At 36.5% G+C, this 14,505-nt stretch overlaps 1 protein-coding gene across 1 annotated transcript; it reads left to right on the top strand.

Annotated features, from left to right (window-relative positions):
* The first annotated feature begins 1,289 nt into the window (after positions 1-1,289).
* LOC126972342 (signal recognition particle 54 kDa protein) lies at positions 1,290-11,677 on the top strand. Its single transcript, XM_050819022.1, has 7 exons — positions 1,290-1,581; positions 1,678-1,854; positions 2,046-2,275; positions 3,072-3,222; positions 6,968-7,116; positions 7,687-7,948; positions 11,135-11,677. The coding sequence occupies exons 1-7, from the start codon at positions 1,504-1,506 to the stop codon at positions 11,591-11,593; spliced, it is 1,506 nt and encodes a 501-aa protein (XP_050674979.1). The 5' UTR covers positions 1,290-1,503; the 3' UTR covers positions 11,594-11,677.
* The last annotated feature ends 2,828 nt before the right edge of the window (positions 11,678-14,505 follow it).

Below are 14,505 nucleotides of genomic sequence, written 5' to 3' on the forward strand. Positions count from 1 at the left end.
TTTTTCCTTCTGTATACGTTGCTCAGTTCGCATTTATCCCAGTTGTGTTCCTTCTCCTCCGCTTGTTCTGTTGAGCTGGGCATCTTGAAAAGTTCTATTACAGTATTAATTAGTTCTAGATTGTTAGTTTCTTTTTCTTCAACCCCGTGCAGGAAGATATTATTTTTCCTCGATTCGAATTCCAGATATTTTATTTTCGATTTCAGTAGCAAAATCTCAGACTTCATAGCTTCGTTTTCTTCTTTAATTGGCAACAGTGGTTCTTCAATAGTTTTGCTGATGGTTGCAGTTATGGTTTGGGTTTGTTTTCGTTTTGTTTTATAATACTTTGTGCCGATTTTCTAGTAATTGGTAGGTCTAGGACTGATCTAGCAACACTTTTGTGAGATTTGACAATAGTTGGCCTTCTGATTTTAGTCTATCCTCTGTGGTATTTCACTTACCCTCCAAGTTATTTTGCCAACTTTCGATTTTTATTTCACTGTTCTTACCACTTCCCACGAAAGGATTATTAGTTTATATTGTTCAACACTGTTTGTTTTACTATTTTCAGTGCAGTTTATTCCTGATAAATCACTTTTGTACTATTGTTACTATTTAAATTACGGACACGATCGATACGTAATGTTCACAGTTTCGTAAGACGAAAAAGTTGTTGAATTATGAAAAAATCAAGTTGTAACGATTTAATTATAAATAATATTAAGTTGAACGCGATTTACCAGTGGGAGGTTCTTTTGCACAGGATTCCGGCTAGATTATGGGTACCACAACGGGGCCTATTTCTGCCGTGTAGCAGTAATGACTAAGCATTACTGTGTTTCGGTCCGAAGGGCGCCGTAGCTAGTGAAATTACTGGGAAAATGAGACTTGCCATCTTATGTCTCAAGATGACGAGCGCAATTTTAGTGCCACTCAGATCTTTTGGGTTTTTCAAGTATCCTGAGTGGCACTCCATTGTAATGGGCAAGGCGTATCAATTACCATCAGTTGAACGTCCTGCTCGTCACGTCCCTTATTTAAAAAAAACGCGAATCTATTTCTTCCTTGGAATAAAAAAAACACTTCAATCTGGAACATGCAATAGATGTTACGTAAAATAGTGATCTCAAGATAGAAGCTAGCGGATGAATGTTACGTTCGAGCCAGTACCTTCTAGAAGAATTTGAGTGCAAGGCATGTGCAAAGTACATGCAAAGAATAAAAAAATGTACAAACGTCATTACGTTTTGCTTTTATGTCAATGTTATTTGTCATTAATGTGTCATTTGTTAAATGTCATGTGAATGAATATCGTGTTGTCGAATGTCGTGGACAACAAGTTTCGATGGATTATAGAAATAAAACATATTTTAAATAATAAGTAAAAGCAGCGCATTGCCTGAGATATTTTAATGAGAACTGAGAAACCATTATTCGAAATGTTAGTGCTAACTACGTGACAACACAATACTTGAGGAATTAGTGTATATTATTTAAAAGTGAACTTCATAAGTTTCCACGATGGTTTTAGCAGATTTAGGCCGAAAAATAACGACTGCTTTGCAGTCTTTAAGTCGGGCTACTGTTATTAATGAAGAGGTACCAAAACACTTTCAAACCATTCCATCTTAGTATATTCTTATCTGTGTAATTTGTGACACTACCTAACTGACCTCCAAAAATTTCAATTTACAGGTTTTAAATTCTATGCTTAAGCAGATTTGTGCTGCGCTCTTAGAAGCAGATGTAAATATTCGTCTAGTGAAAAATTTACGTGAAAATGTTCGTGCTGTTATTGATTTTGATGATATGGCTGGAGGGCTCAACAAGCGTAGGATGATTCAGTCAGCTGTTTTTAAGGAACTTGTAAAGGTAATTGTAGAACTTTAGCAAAGCTAACGCTAAATAGAGTCAGGCTTTTCCCCTCTCTAGGAAATCTTTAAAAAATAATAACCACAATCCTGTGCTATAGTTGAAACTATAAACATGATAGAAGGCTGTTATTGTAGAATAAAATTTATGCTAAGGTAGCTAAGATGTAAAATATAAATTTATATTTACAGTTAGTTGATCCTGGAGTAAAACCATACCAACCAGTCAAAGGAAAATCCAATGTTATTATGTTTGTTGGTTTGCAAGGATCTGGTAAAACAACAACTTGTACAAAATTGGCTTATCACTACTTAAGGAAAAATTGGAAGTCATGTCTTGTGTGTGCAGACACATTCAGAGCAGGTGCTTATGATCAAGTCAAACAAAATTGTACTAAAGCCAGGATACCATTTTATGGAAGGTAACAAATAATTTATCTATACTTAAAGATTTCCTTTAAAATTTTCAATCAAATATTCCTATATAATTATTTTGATGTCATTTCTAACACTACCACCTCTTTGGAAACAAATGGTGCTCTGAGAGAGAAGAGGCGCAAGAAACTCACCCAACATTCTTTTTGCCCTCTTTTTAATAAAAAATACAATATTGTGTACTGTCATTGTTATTGCTATAAAATAAATGTAGCATTTAAGCTTCATCTTTATGCTGCCACTCTAAACAACTTTTTTATAGCTATTTTATCGATTATCAATAGATTTTCATCTATTAATATTAAATTCTTGTTCTGTCCAATGCAATTCAATAATGATTCTCTCTTGGGTGGGTAAGAAGGAATTACAATTCTCCAGTTGTCACTTCTCTTATACACTTAATATCTTATAACAAGACTAGCTGACCCAGCAAAGATTGTATTGCCGATATTATATATTATAATCGCGATACAAAAGTAAATGTTGATCGTAGATGGGTGAAAATTTGAAGTTGTATGTATTTTTTAATGCTGGCTCATAATCAAACAAATTTAAAAAAAAATTAAAAAAAAAAGAAGACGTGTGGACCACCGTTAACATTTAGGGGGATGAAAAACAGATGTTGTCCGATTCTCAGACCTACCCAATATGCACTCAAAATTTCATGAGAATCGGTCAAGCCGTTTCGGAGGAGTTCAATGTTTAACACCATGACATGAGAATTTTATGTATTAGATATTATGTTATAAATGAAAAAGATATATCTTTTAATATTTTTCACAGTTATACAGAAGTGGATCCAGTGGTTATAGCTTCGACTGGTGTGGAGATGTTCAAAAAAGAAGGATTTGAGATGATTATCGTTGATACTAGTGGACGTCACAAACAAGAAGAGTCACTGTTTGAAGAGATGTTGGCAGTAGCAAATGCTGTGGTAAGTTTTTTTTATTTATCCCTTGGTGTGTATGGTGTGTTGTTTATTTTTTGTCTATGCTTAGATCATTTATACGTCTAGATAGATAATGAAAGCTGTGATAATGTTGAAAAAATAGACTTTAGATCTAATTTCTCTTTTAAGCAAATCACCTACACTAAAAGTGTCATACAAATTGCGAGTGTAAGACATAGCTTGTCATGCACACTTAATTGTCTAACAGCAAGAGACTTATCTAGAAATATAAATTATCTAAGAGTCTATGCATGTGTATTTTTTGCCTGGGGATAAGTTTATATTTATAAGTATAAATTTATATAATTTTTTTTCAATGTTAAATGATGACATAAATTTCTTGAGCTTTTATTGACAATTAAAAGTTATACTTGATTTTAAGTAAGTTCAGTGAGCTACCATTTAGACATCGAACTATCTGTTAAACAAAAAATTGATAGTAGTATTTATCATCTCAAATATTTAAGTGAGTGATTATTAAACACAATATTTGGCATATTTCTAAAACGAAAGATAAAAAACTCTAATCTGAAAGTGTAATTTCTGGAAATCTAGCTTTTTATGCTTTCACACCAAGCATTTCTCAGTGTGAAAACTTCAAAAACTCAGCTGACTTGGGTCTTGTGTTAATGATACACGTAATATTTAATCCTCACAATTAAAAAAATCCTTGTAGACACAGACAGTAGACAATTATTTAATCTGGCCTTACTATACAATACAGTAGAGCCTTGATAATCCGAACTAGCAAAAACTAACCCCTGTTCGGACTCACGAAGCGTTCAGATTATAGTATGTAAGGAGAAAAAAAAAACATTTTTATTCTTAAAATAGTGTTTAATTATATACATAGTTTAAGAGGTACAGTAAGCAACGAGCTGGGCTTTACATATTGACCTTGGGAACGCTCTTATTACAAGCAGCGTAAGGACTACAGTCGTAATGCAAATAAAAAGCCCGGCTCGTTGCTTACCGTACATTTACATAATAATTAGGTACCATAAAATACGTAAGGTGTAAATTGTCTATTTAGTCATAAACTGATCTATTTTAGTTTGGCGAGTCCTGTTGATGGACCAGAAAAAAGCTTTGTCCCTCAAGTTACGTAGCATCATCTTTTCCGATAAGGACAAGTCATTTTCTTCAGCCCACTCCAAGCAAGTGTTCAAAGATGATATGGCTTGTGAATGAGTAATTTTCTTGACATTTGAAGCAAAATAATCTTCAGCTAAAGACTCGTCATTCTCTTGCGTTATTTGGGTTATGATCTCATCATCAGTTATAGGATCTGTGCAATTCTCCTCTTCACTCATGGACAAGAAAGTGGAAATGGTTTCTTCTGTATAACCACGATTACGTAAAAGACTGAGCGGGAGATCGTCTTCTACGTCGAAGTCATCATTTTCTTCTGATCTATCTTCTGTTGAATTTATTTTTTCAGGCCAAAGAGGCTTCCAAGATTTTTCGATAAGAGACGATGATACATGATCCCAACATTGCGCTAGCGAAAAAATGGCGTCTTTAATTGTGACGCTTTTTATAACATCATGCAAGGTTAAAGCCTCATCGGCTTCTTGCTGCACGAACATTTGAATCAGGAGTTTCTTTTTGTAATTTATCTTGACCTTTTGGATTACGTTTTGATCCATAGGTTGGATCAAAGGCGTACAATTTGGAGGCATGTACAGTACAGAGAAGTTGCCGTCTTCTGTTGTCAAATCTTCAGCATTTGGATGTCCAGGGGCATTGTCTAAGAGTAGCAATGCTTTTTGTGGCAGTCCCATTTTTTTTAAATGGCGTTTGACTTCAGGAACAAAATGGCCTCTAAACCACTCGAGAAAAATATCTCTGGTTACCCAAGCACGCCTCTGCCCTTCATAATGCACTGGTAATTTTACAGATTCATAAGATCTTGGCTTTTTTGCCTTCCCCACAACTAGCAATGGTAATTTGTGATTCCCTGTAGAGTTTGCGCAAGGCATAAAAGTTATTCGCTCTTTAGACACTTTCGACCCAGGAGCGCTAGTTTCAGCAGAAGAGGCTAAAGTTTTGTCCGGCAGAACCTTCCAAAACAATCCTGATTCGTCGGCATTGTAAATTTGTTCAGGGCAAAGGTTCTTTCCTTTTATCTCGTTTAGGAATTTTTCTTGGAATGGTTGAACAGCTTCCGTATTGCTAGAGACTTTCTCACCTGGCACTTTCAGCTGACGTATGCCATGACGTTTTTTAAAATTATCAAGCCATCCTCTACTTGCAGAAAAATCCGAACCTGTTAGTTTTTTATGGAAGAATCTCGCTTTTTCCATTACGACCTCACCAGACAATGGAATGTGGCGTCGTCTTTGTTCTAAAAACCATGTGAACAGTGCTTCTTCTAGCACTGGATTCTCTGGTAATTTTAGAGTTTTTCTGAACCCTGGTCCTTTCTCAGTTTTAGCTATAAAAGATCTCAATTTTTGCTCATTTTTCTTGAGGTCTGTAATTGTTGATTTTCCAACGCCATACTTACAAGCAAGAGAAGTTGCCGACATTCCGTCCTTTAAACTGTCTAGTATGGTGCACTTTTCGGCTATAGTCAAAGTTTTATGTTTGCGTTTTGGTGTTGGAACCATCTTTATAACCTCAAAAAACACGCCGCGCACGAGTACAGAGCAGAAAAACGTGGAATGGACGCGCAACGTGGCAGTCGTAATTGCAGACTAATTAATAAACAACATAGCAGCGAGGCGAAGGCGAGGAAGTGGGGTGGGGTATGCAGTTCGGATTATAGCGACGTTCGGATTAGCCTGAGTACGGATTATCGAGGCTCTACTGTATATGTATATAATAATATAATATATATAAAATAATAATATATGTATACTAGATGACTTGACAGACATTGTTGTGTAGATAATAAAAAAAAAATACTGTTTTATAGGAATTTGCCAATAATATTTCATAACATCAAGAATTATTTCGTAAAAAATGCTCTTCGTTGTTATATTGAAATTCTTTCACATCGGAACTGTCAAACCATGCGTCACTAAATTCTCTCATAGAAAAAATGTCCATACAAAACAAATATTGAAAATAAAAATAATTATGGGTCCCGAATCGACATAAAAACTATCCTATCTCTCAAGTTGGACCAAACTGCACTCCATGAAGTAATACCGATTAAAATCCGTTCATTAGTTTAGGAGGCACACAACGGTAGCAGATATTTTTTCGTTAAATATACACAGAGTAAGACAAGCTACACGATATACCACAAGAAAGGTAATTTAACAGACTATAAAAGTAAGAATATTTAATTTTAAAACTTTATCTGTGTAAATACGACAAGCCGTCAAAATGCGGTCAGCCGTTTAGCCCTACTTTAAACGAAATTTGTCTAAATTACGCAGTATCTATTGTTTATGTAATCTAACAAACCGCTAGTTTGTTTAATAACAAAAGCATTGACGTTCGTTTTTATAAACAAGCCGAAACACTTCAAAAGCAATAAATTGTATAGTAACACGAGCCCGTTGAAATTGGCGTCGGTAACGCGCAGCGGCTTAAGACGGGCATGTGCGCCACGCGCTTTGTGGCAGCTTTGCCAGTGACGGGTTAATTCCTTTAGTGTGCATAACAAACAATGTGTCAAGTAATTTATATATATTAAGATTGTATAGTAAGGCCAGATTAAATATAGTTGTCAATGCCCAGTGTCTGTCCTTCATAATTTTATGTTTGTTTGTATCAGAATCCGGACAACATAATATTCGTGATGGACGCCACTATAGGACAGGCCTGTGAGGCCCAAGCCAGAGCTTTCAAAGACAAAGTGGACATTGGTTCAGTTATTATTACCAAGTTAGACGGACATGCCAAAGGTGGTGGAGCTCTATCAGCGTAAGTTTAGAAAATTTTGTTCCTAATTTGTTGGATACGAAGCCACATATTTATCTTAATTATATGTAATACGCTGATGCCGGTTAGGATTCCAGCTGAAACCTTTGGTGGGAGGCTCCTCTGCAAAGGATGCCGGCTAGATTATGGGTACCACAACGGTGTCTATTTCTTCCGTGAAGCAGTAATGACTAAGCATTACTGTGTTACGGTCCGAAGGGCGCCGTAGCTACTGAAATTACTGGGCAAATGAGACTTAACATCTTATGTCTCAAGGTGGCGAGCGCAGTTGTAGTGCCGTTCAGAATTTTTGGGGCATCGTGATGGGCAGGGCGTATCAATTACCATCAGCTGAACGTCCTGCTCGTCTCGTCTCTTTATTTTCATAAAAAAAAAAAAAAAAAAAAAAAAAAAAAAAAAAAAAAAAAAAAGAATACTTTAGTAAACCTTAATATTTGTTTCCAACCTGCTTTATATCCAATAAGTACCTAAGTCATGGACTTAAATTCTCATCTTCCAGAAACTAGACATATTTAATTCTCTGTTGTAAATATTTTCATTGTATTATTACAGAGTTGCAGCAACACAGAGTCCTATTATCTTTATAGGCACTGGAGAGCACATTGATGATCTTGAGCCATTTAAAACTAAACCGTTTATAAATAAGCTTCTGGGAATGGGTGATATTGAAGGGCTCTTGGATAAAGTTAATGAGCTAAAACTAGATGATAACGATGAGTTGTTGGAGAAATTAAAGCACGGACAATTTACATTGAGGGCAATGTACGAACAGTTTCAAAACATAATGAAAATGGGACCATTCTCACAAATAATGGTAATTGGTTTTTAATTGTTATTTTTTTTTAATGACACACTTTTACACAAATTACCTTAAATATCCCCAAACTAGGCATAGGCTGTACTATGGGTACAAGACAACGATATATTTAATACAATATAATTACATAAACATACATAAACGGAGGATACTAATGGAGGATCTCGTTGACGATGAAGATATAGAGAGGGAACATCGTGCTCTGGCTGTTAGATGCAACATGCTCGCACGTCGCTTCGCAAAGTGCAGTGACGAAGTAAAGGTGACATTGTTTAGAACATATTGTTTATGTTTCTATACATGTCAACTTTGGGTCGAGTTCACCAGGCGTGCTATCAACAATATCAGGGCGCAATACAATGACGCGTATCGTATCCTGATGAAGTTGCCACGGTACTGCAGCGCGTCGGACATGTTCGCTAAGACCGGAGTACCAGACTTCTTCGCGATCATAAGATCACGAACAGCATCTTTTTGGAGTCGTCTCCGTACTTCTAGTAACGAGATTCTCAGTACATTGGCGGAGGATTTGAACTGTTCCATTTTCAACCACTGGCACTCAGTGCACCGGGAGGCGAACAAAAAATAGCCCTGATACGACAGGTACCAAACAGGTACGACTAATTTGCATTTAGAGTGACGACAAAATTTTAATTATGATAAGTATATAAATAAAAATTATATAAATTAATTTTTTAAGTAACAAACGTTGTATTGGGTATATACCTTTTAATAAAGACTATTATTATTATAAATACATATAAACATTCATGACTCGGAAACAAACATCTATATTCATCATATAAATGATTGCACCTACCGGGATTCGAACCCGGGATCTCTAGCTTAGTAGTCAGGGTCACTAAACATTCGGCTATATGGGTCGTCCGATCGTCGATCGTAGTATGTAATGATATGCTATGCATAGCATATTATCTTAAAAGTAGTTGTAAACCTAGTGGGCCTAGTAAACCCGCGAGGTGCCAATCAGACGTGTGACGTCTGCTATCAAAACTACCGTTGAGTGTCAAACCAGACGTCGTACGTCTGCTTGGCACACAACGGTAGCAGATATTTTTTCGTTAAATATACACAGAGTAAGACAAGCTACACGATATACAACAAGAAAGGTAATTTAACAGACTATAAAAGTATGAATATTTAACTTTAAAACTTTATCTGTGTAAATACGACAAGCCGTCAAAATGCGGTCAGCCGTTTAGCCCTACTTTAAACGAAATTTGTTTAAATTACGCAGTATCTATTGTTTATGTAATCTAACAAACCGCTAGTTTGTTTAATAATAAAAGCATTGACGTTCGGTTTTATAAACAAGCCGAAACACTTCAAAAGCAATAAATTTTATAGTAACACGAGCCCGTTGAAATTGGCGTCGGTAACGCGCGGGGGCTTAAGACGGGCATGTGCGCCACGCGCTTTGTGGCAGCTTAGCCAGTGACGGGTTAATTCCTTTAGTGTGCATAACACTGTGATGAATATAAAACAAGACATTTTGCGGTTGTTACGTCTGTATATGATATATCTATTGTATAATATCATTGGTAATAAAGCAGGTTGTCACTCTGCTTTAGCAACTTGTTCCAACGCCGGTGCCACATTCTCGCTTAAGAACATACAACAGATAAAGATCTCGTGAATCAAAAACATACAACAAAGACAACTAATAATTATTGTATGTCAAAGATTTAAAGATATTAGACCGACAATACAACCTATTACTATGACGCCCGCGTCAACCAATTTTTTCAGGGCGAAGCGTCTGTGACGCCATCAAACCTTGCCAATCAAATCGTTTCCCGCCAAAAGCAATGTCTCCCTGCACTGTTTAATATATGCTAAATTCTATGATAATTTGTGCTGTGTAAATGCCCAGAAGCAGCAACTGTTATGTTTTGGTAGCATACACAATGACATACATTTTAATATTTACTATGTGAACTAAGTCAATTTATTTATTTATTTGCAAGTAGGTACAATAACAGATAACAAGATAAAACTATCGTCTAATAACAATTACAGCATATTTTTATGATCCTGAGATCCAATTAAATTGTACACACCATTCACCAAATACAGTAAAAAATAATAAGTGGACACAACAGAAATTACATTATGACGAAATTTAAGCTAAACATTAATTTATTTTACGTAAACTAGCAAGTTCTATAAAGAGTATTTTTAAACAAGTTTATATTTGTAAAGAATATATCAAAATCAGCACACACTTCATTAAATTCTCTGTAAATTCTCATAATCGGGTTGTTATGCGATACATTATTATTTGAAGAATTGATCGAAATTGTACTCTCTATTGATAGGTAATGTTACAGTCAGCTTCGGTTTGAACTATTTCGAGTTCGAGAACTAGTTCGATTTTTACGAAATTGCGCAATTTTGTCGCTTTTCATGTCGCGCTGCACGTTCTTGCTAGGTGTCCATCCAGCAACGATCTGGGTGCGTTTAAAAATGGATCTTATTACCAGGTAGCAAACCTAACTATTTGCTTGACCGGAGTTGACTAGTGTATTTTTTACTCTGTGGTATTAGGTCATATATTATATTGTAATTAACAAACTAATAATGTTGTTATATACTATTACTAGCTGACCTGACAGACGTTGTTCTGTTCATATTAAATAAAATACTGTTTTCTATAAATTTATCAATAATATTTCATAACATAAAGAATTATTTCGTAAAGTATACTAACTATTGTTATAATGAAATTGTTTCACAGCAGAACTGTTAAACCGTGCGTCAATAAATTCTCTCACAGAAAATATGTCTATACAAAACAAATATTGGAAATAAAAATAATTATGGGTCCGAAATCAACATAAAAACTATTCTATCTCTCAAGTTGGACTAAACTGCACTCCATGAAGTAATCCCCATTTAATAGTTGAGTCCATCGCGGACAAACAACGTGTCACGAAATTTATAAATGTTATTATATATTATTAGATTTTAAGATTATAATAACAGTCTTTGAACATTAATTATTTATCCCAACACTTGTGTTTTGATCTGATTTTCTGATTTTTCATTGTTTACGTTTGAACCATGGATGACCACTCTTACAAGAAAATCAGTAAAATGGATATATTATAGTACAATTCATTTACAAATTATTTATTTAAAATATCTGTTATATTTCTACAGGGAATGATACCCGGGTTCTCTCAAGACATAATGTCAAAAGGTAGTGAACAAGAATCAATGGCAAAACTAAAACGTCTGATGACAATAATGGACTCTATGAATGAAGGAGAACTTGACCATCGGGATGGAGCTAAATTATTTTCAAAACAACCTACGCGCATCACAAGAGTGGCGCAGGGATCAGGTGTTACTGAAAGGGATGTAAAAGACTTGATTGCCCAATACACTAAATTTGCAGCGGTTGTGAAAAAAATGGGGGGCATCAAAGGCCTTTTCAAAGGTGGGGACATGGCGAAAAATGTTAATCAGACGCAAATGGCCAAACTTAATCAGCAAATGGCGAAAATGATGGATCCACGTATTCTTCAACAAATGGGAGGCATGTCTGGGCTACATAATATGATGAGGCAATTGCAACAGGGCTCCAGTGGAATGAACAGCTTGATGGGTGGGAAGTGATTGAATACTGTCATATTATCTGAACACCTTACTGTATTCATTTTAAATTAAATTAATAAATTGCCTTTTATTGGACTCAATTTATTTCTTAGTTTATATTCTATGTGGGTGCTTTGATTATTAACCTGCCTAGATAGAGAGTTGGAGCAAATTTGCTCGTTCCGTCAGTTCAGTGGCGATTTTGTTATTGTATGCGAAACCCGCTTTATGGGGAATTTCTTCTCAATCGGTCACCCTTGTCAGAGTGGTCGTGGCCGCTAAGATGATGCGAGATTAGGCCGTCGTTGGTTTCTTTATTTTTGGGTTGCACTGCCTCCCGCGCGATGCTCCTCCACTTTTGGCGGTTTGTAGTAGCATTGCGGGAGCTGCACAACAGTTGTATTGGTCACTGCTTTGATCAGATACGTGCATCGCGTGGGTGAGCGTCCTTTCGCTCTTTTCCCCTCCACCGAGTCCGGCACTACCAACCGCTCAATCAATCCTTCATTTCTGGAGCTATGGCCAAAGAACTTCAGAAATCGTAATTGCACAGTCAACGATAGTCTTTCTTTTATTTTCAGTTCTTTCAAGATGGAATTGTTGGTTCGGTCGCCTCCAGCACCACATCTCTAAGGCATACATTTTGCGGTGGTCTTGAAGTCTAGGGGACCAGGTTTCAGCCCCGTAGAGAAAGATTAGAAACACAAGGCACCTCATAAGTCGAACCTGAATGGTTTTGGTGCTCCTTCTGTCCGTCCAGATCTTATTGAACTTCACTGCTGCAGACCTGTTTGCATTGCCTTCGTATTTCCAGCTCAGTATTGGAAATAGTAGAACTAAGATAGATTTAGGTTGGCACCACCTCACAGTTGGCAATGCATTGAATTTTTATTCTGTTGTTATTTGCGCGATCTACTATCATCATCTTGGTCTTAACTCTGTTGATGGCCAGTCTGAATTCCATGGCTATCTCCAAACGTGTTAGTAGTTCTGCAATATCCTCCTTTCCTTGGGAAAGTTGTGTAGTGCCGTCCGCATATCTGAGATTACACATCTTCCGCCCTCCGACAGATATCCTGGATGGCCTTTATCCCAGTCTTCCAGAACAACCTGCATTATGTGCTCAGTGCAAATGTTAAATAACAATGGTGAAAGGATACACCCCTGTCGAACGCCAGCTTCGGTTTTGAAACTTGTAGACTCTATTTCGTCCACCCAAACAGCGCCGATGCCGTTCTGCACAGTGATTTACAGTAATTACTCCATATAGTAACGATGTCATTTATTTTTATAATTGTTATACCGACAGAGTTCTTTATGGCCCAGGCTTAAACGTGGGAGTTAGATAAATCGTATTTTACTATGGAGATCCCTTGTTTCGTACTTAACGGAATGCTGTTCTATGGCATTCTGTGGTCAATTTGGATATAACGACATACTAACAAAATTAAGGTTACATCGGACCATCGGAATTGATTATTCAAGTAAATTGGTTTATTATTATAGTTTATTCCTACAGAAACTCTATAAGAGAAGTTTAGGAAGAGAAATAAATATGAAGAAAAAAGGTACCTACCTACTGTCACTGCTGCTGCGACACACGTGCGTATACCTGCCTACAAGCCGGTCAACCTGACTCCTCTGCGTTCCCTATCCCGCCGTCATCATGTTAGTTAGTTAGCACCCGTAGATTAATTAGTATACTGCTTAGCTCGTTTTCTTAAATTTTACTGTAGCATCTTTTTTTATGGAAAAGTTAGACAAACAAGCGTACAGGTCACCTGTTGTTAAGTGATCACCGCTGCCCACATTCTCTTGCAACACCATAGGGATCACAGGAGTAGTAGTAGATCACAGTAGCCGTTCTTTAAGGAAGGTGTACACGCATTTTTAAGATACCCGTGTCGTATCGTTCAATGCCTTCTCGGTCGCCGGTACGCACATGAAATTCGAAAATGTACAAAACGTAAAAGGAGAGCGTCGGGTCGTTTCAGAAAAACAAAGTTTTTTTTTAAGAATTTCCTTGTTTTGTACCGTGCTGTTGCATATTGTTTTTAATCGCATGTTCTCGCTCTATCGTAAGGCTGTCTTTATCGGCACTCCGCAGACGGCAAGTGTTCGCGTACCGCCAGAGACGAGAGGGGGCTAGACAATGCACCTCATACAAAATCAAAGCCGAAATATGGCACATGCCACAAATGTCAATAGGCAGCAATGTAAACACTATTTCAGCTTCAGCTGCGTATTTTGAATTTAGAACCCGATTTGGCCAGTGACATCAGTGGAGTAGCAGTTAGGTATTTTTTTAAACCCAGACGAAGAAGAGGGTTGCTATAAGTTTTACGTTCGTGAGTCTGTCCCTATTTTCCGATCATGATCTCTTCAGTCGGAGGTTATTTACGTTTTTAATCAAAAATCACACTCATATTATAAAGGGGAAAGTTATGTTTATTTATTGGCTTGTGTTAATATATGTAACTTCTTTGCGTTCTAAAGGGGTTTGGATTTATTAAGAACAGGTAACCTTTAATGAGAGAAACTAATACTCAAATATAATATTTTTATTTAGGTAAAATAATTGGTTAAATTTGTTGCGCAAATACTTATAGTAAATTTAAGACTTTTATGGTTTTCTCATGGTTGCCATTGTCAGATCTGGATCTGCAACGGGATCACACGGGAAGCACCAGCTTTCAAATAAAAAAAGAATTATCAAAATCGGTTCACCCAGTTGAAAGTTCTGAGGTAACAAACATAAAACAACATAGTGGCGATTTGAGAACCACCTCCTTATTTGAAGTCGGTTAAAAAGAGCGACTCTATTGTTTTAATTTATGACTGTGTCCTTTCATCTGTCCCATTCCGACAAGCGGGTATTGTCTGGGGCCTTTCAATACTTGTACCATATTTAATGAAAAAATATTCGTTTTATT

Source organism: Leptidea sinapis, chromosome 26 (assembly GCF_905404315.1).
Source record: "Leptidea sinapis chromosome 26, ilLepSina1.1, whole genome shotgun sequence".
NCBI classification, from domain to species: domain Eukaryota; kingdom Metazoa; phylum Arthropoda; class Insecta; order Lepidoptera; family Pieridae; genus Leptidea; species Leptidea sinapis.

Excerpts from the sequence above, each read along its gene's own strand:
- LOC126972342 (XM_050819022.1), top strand. The coding sequence starts at position 1,504 with ATGGTTTTAGCAGATTTAGGCCGAAAAATAACGACTGCTTTGCAGTCT. Across the intron at positions 7,117-7,686 it reads GGTGGTGGAGCTCTATCAGC|AGTTGCAGCAACACAGAGTC; the intron begins GTAAGTTTAGAA and ends GTATTATTACAG. Across the intron at positions 7,949-11,134 it reads GACCATTCTCACAAATAATG|GGAATGATACCCGGGTTCTC; the intron begins GTAATTGGTTTT and ends ATATTTCTACAG.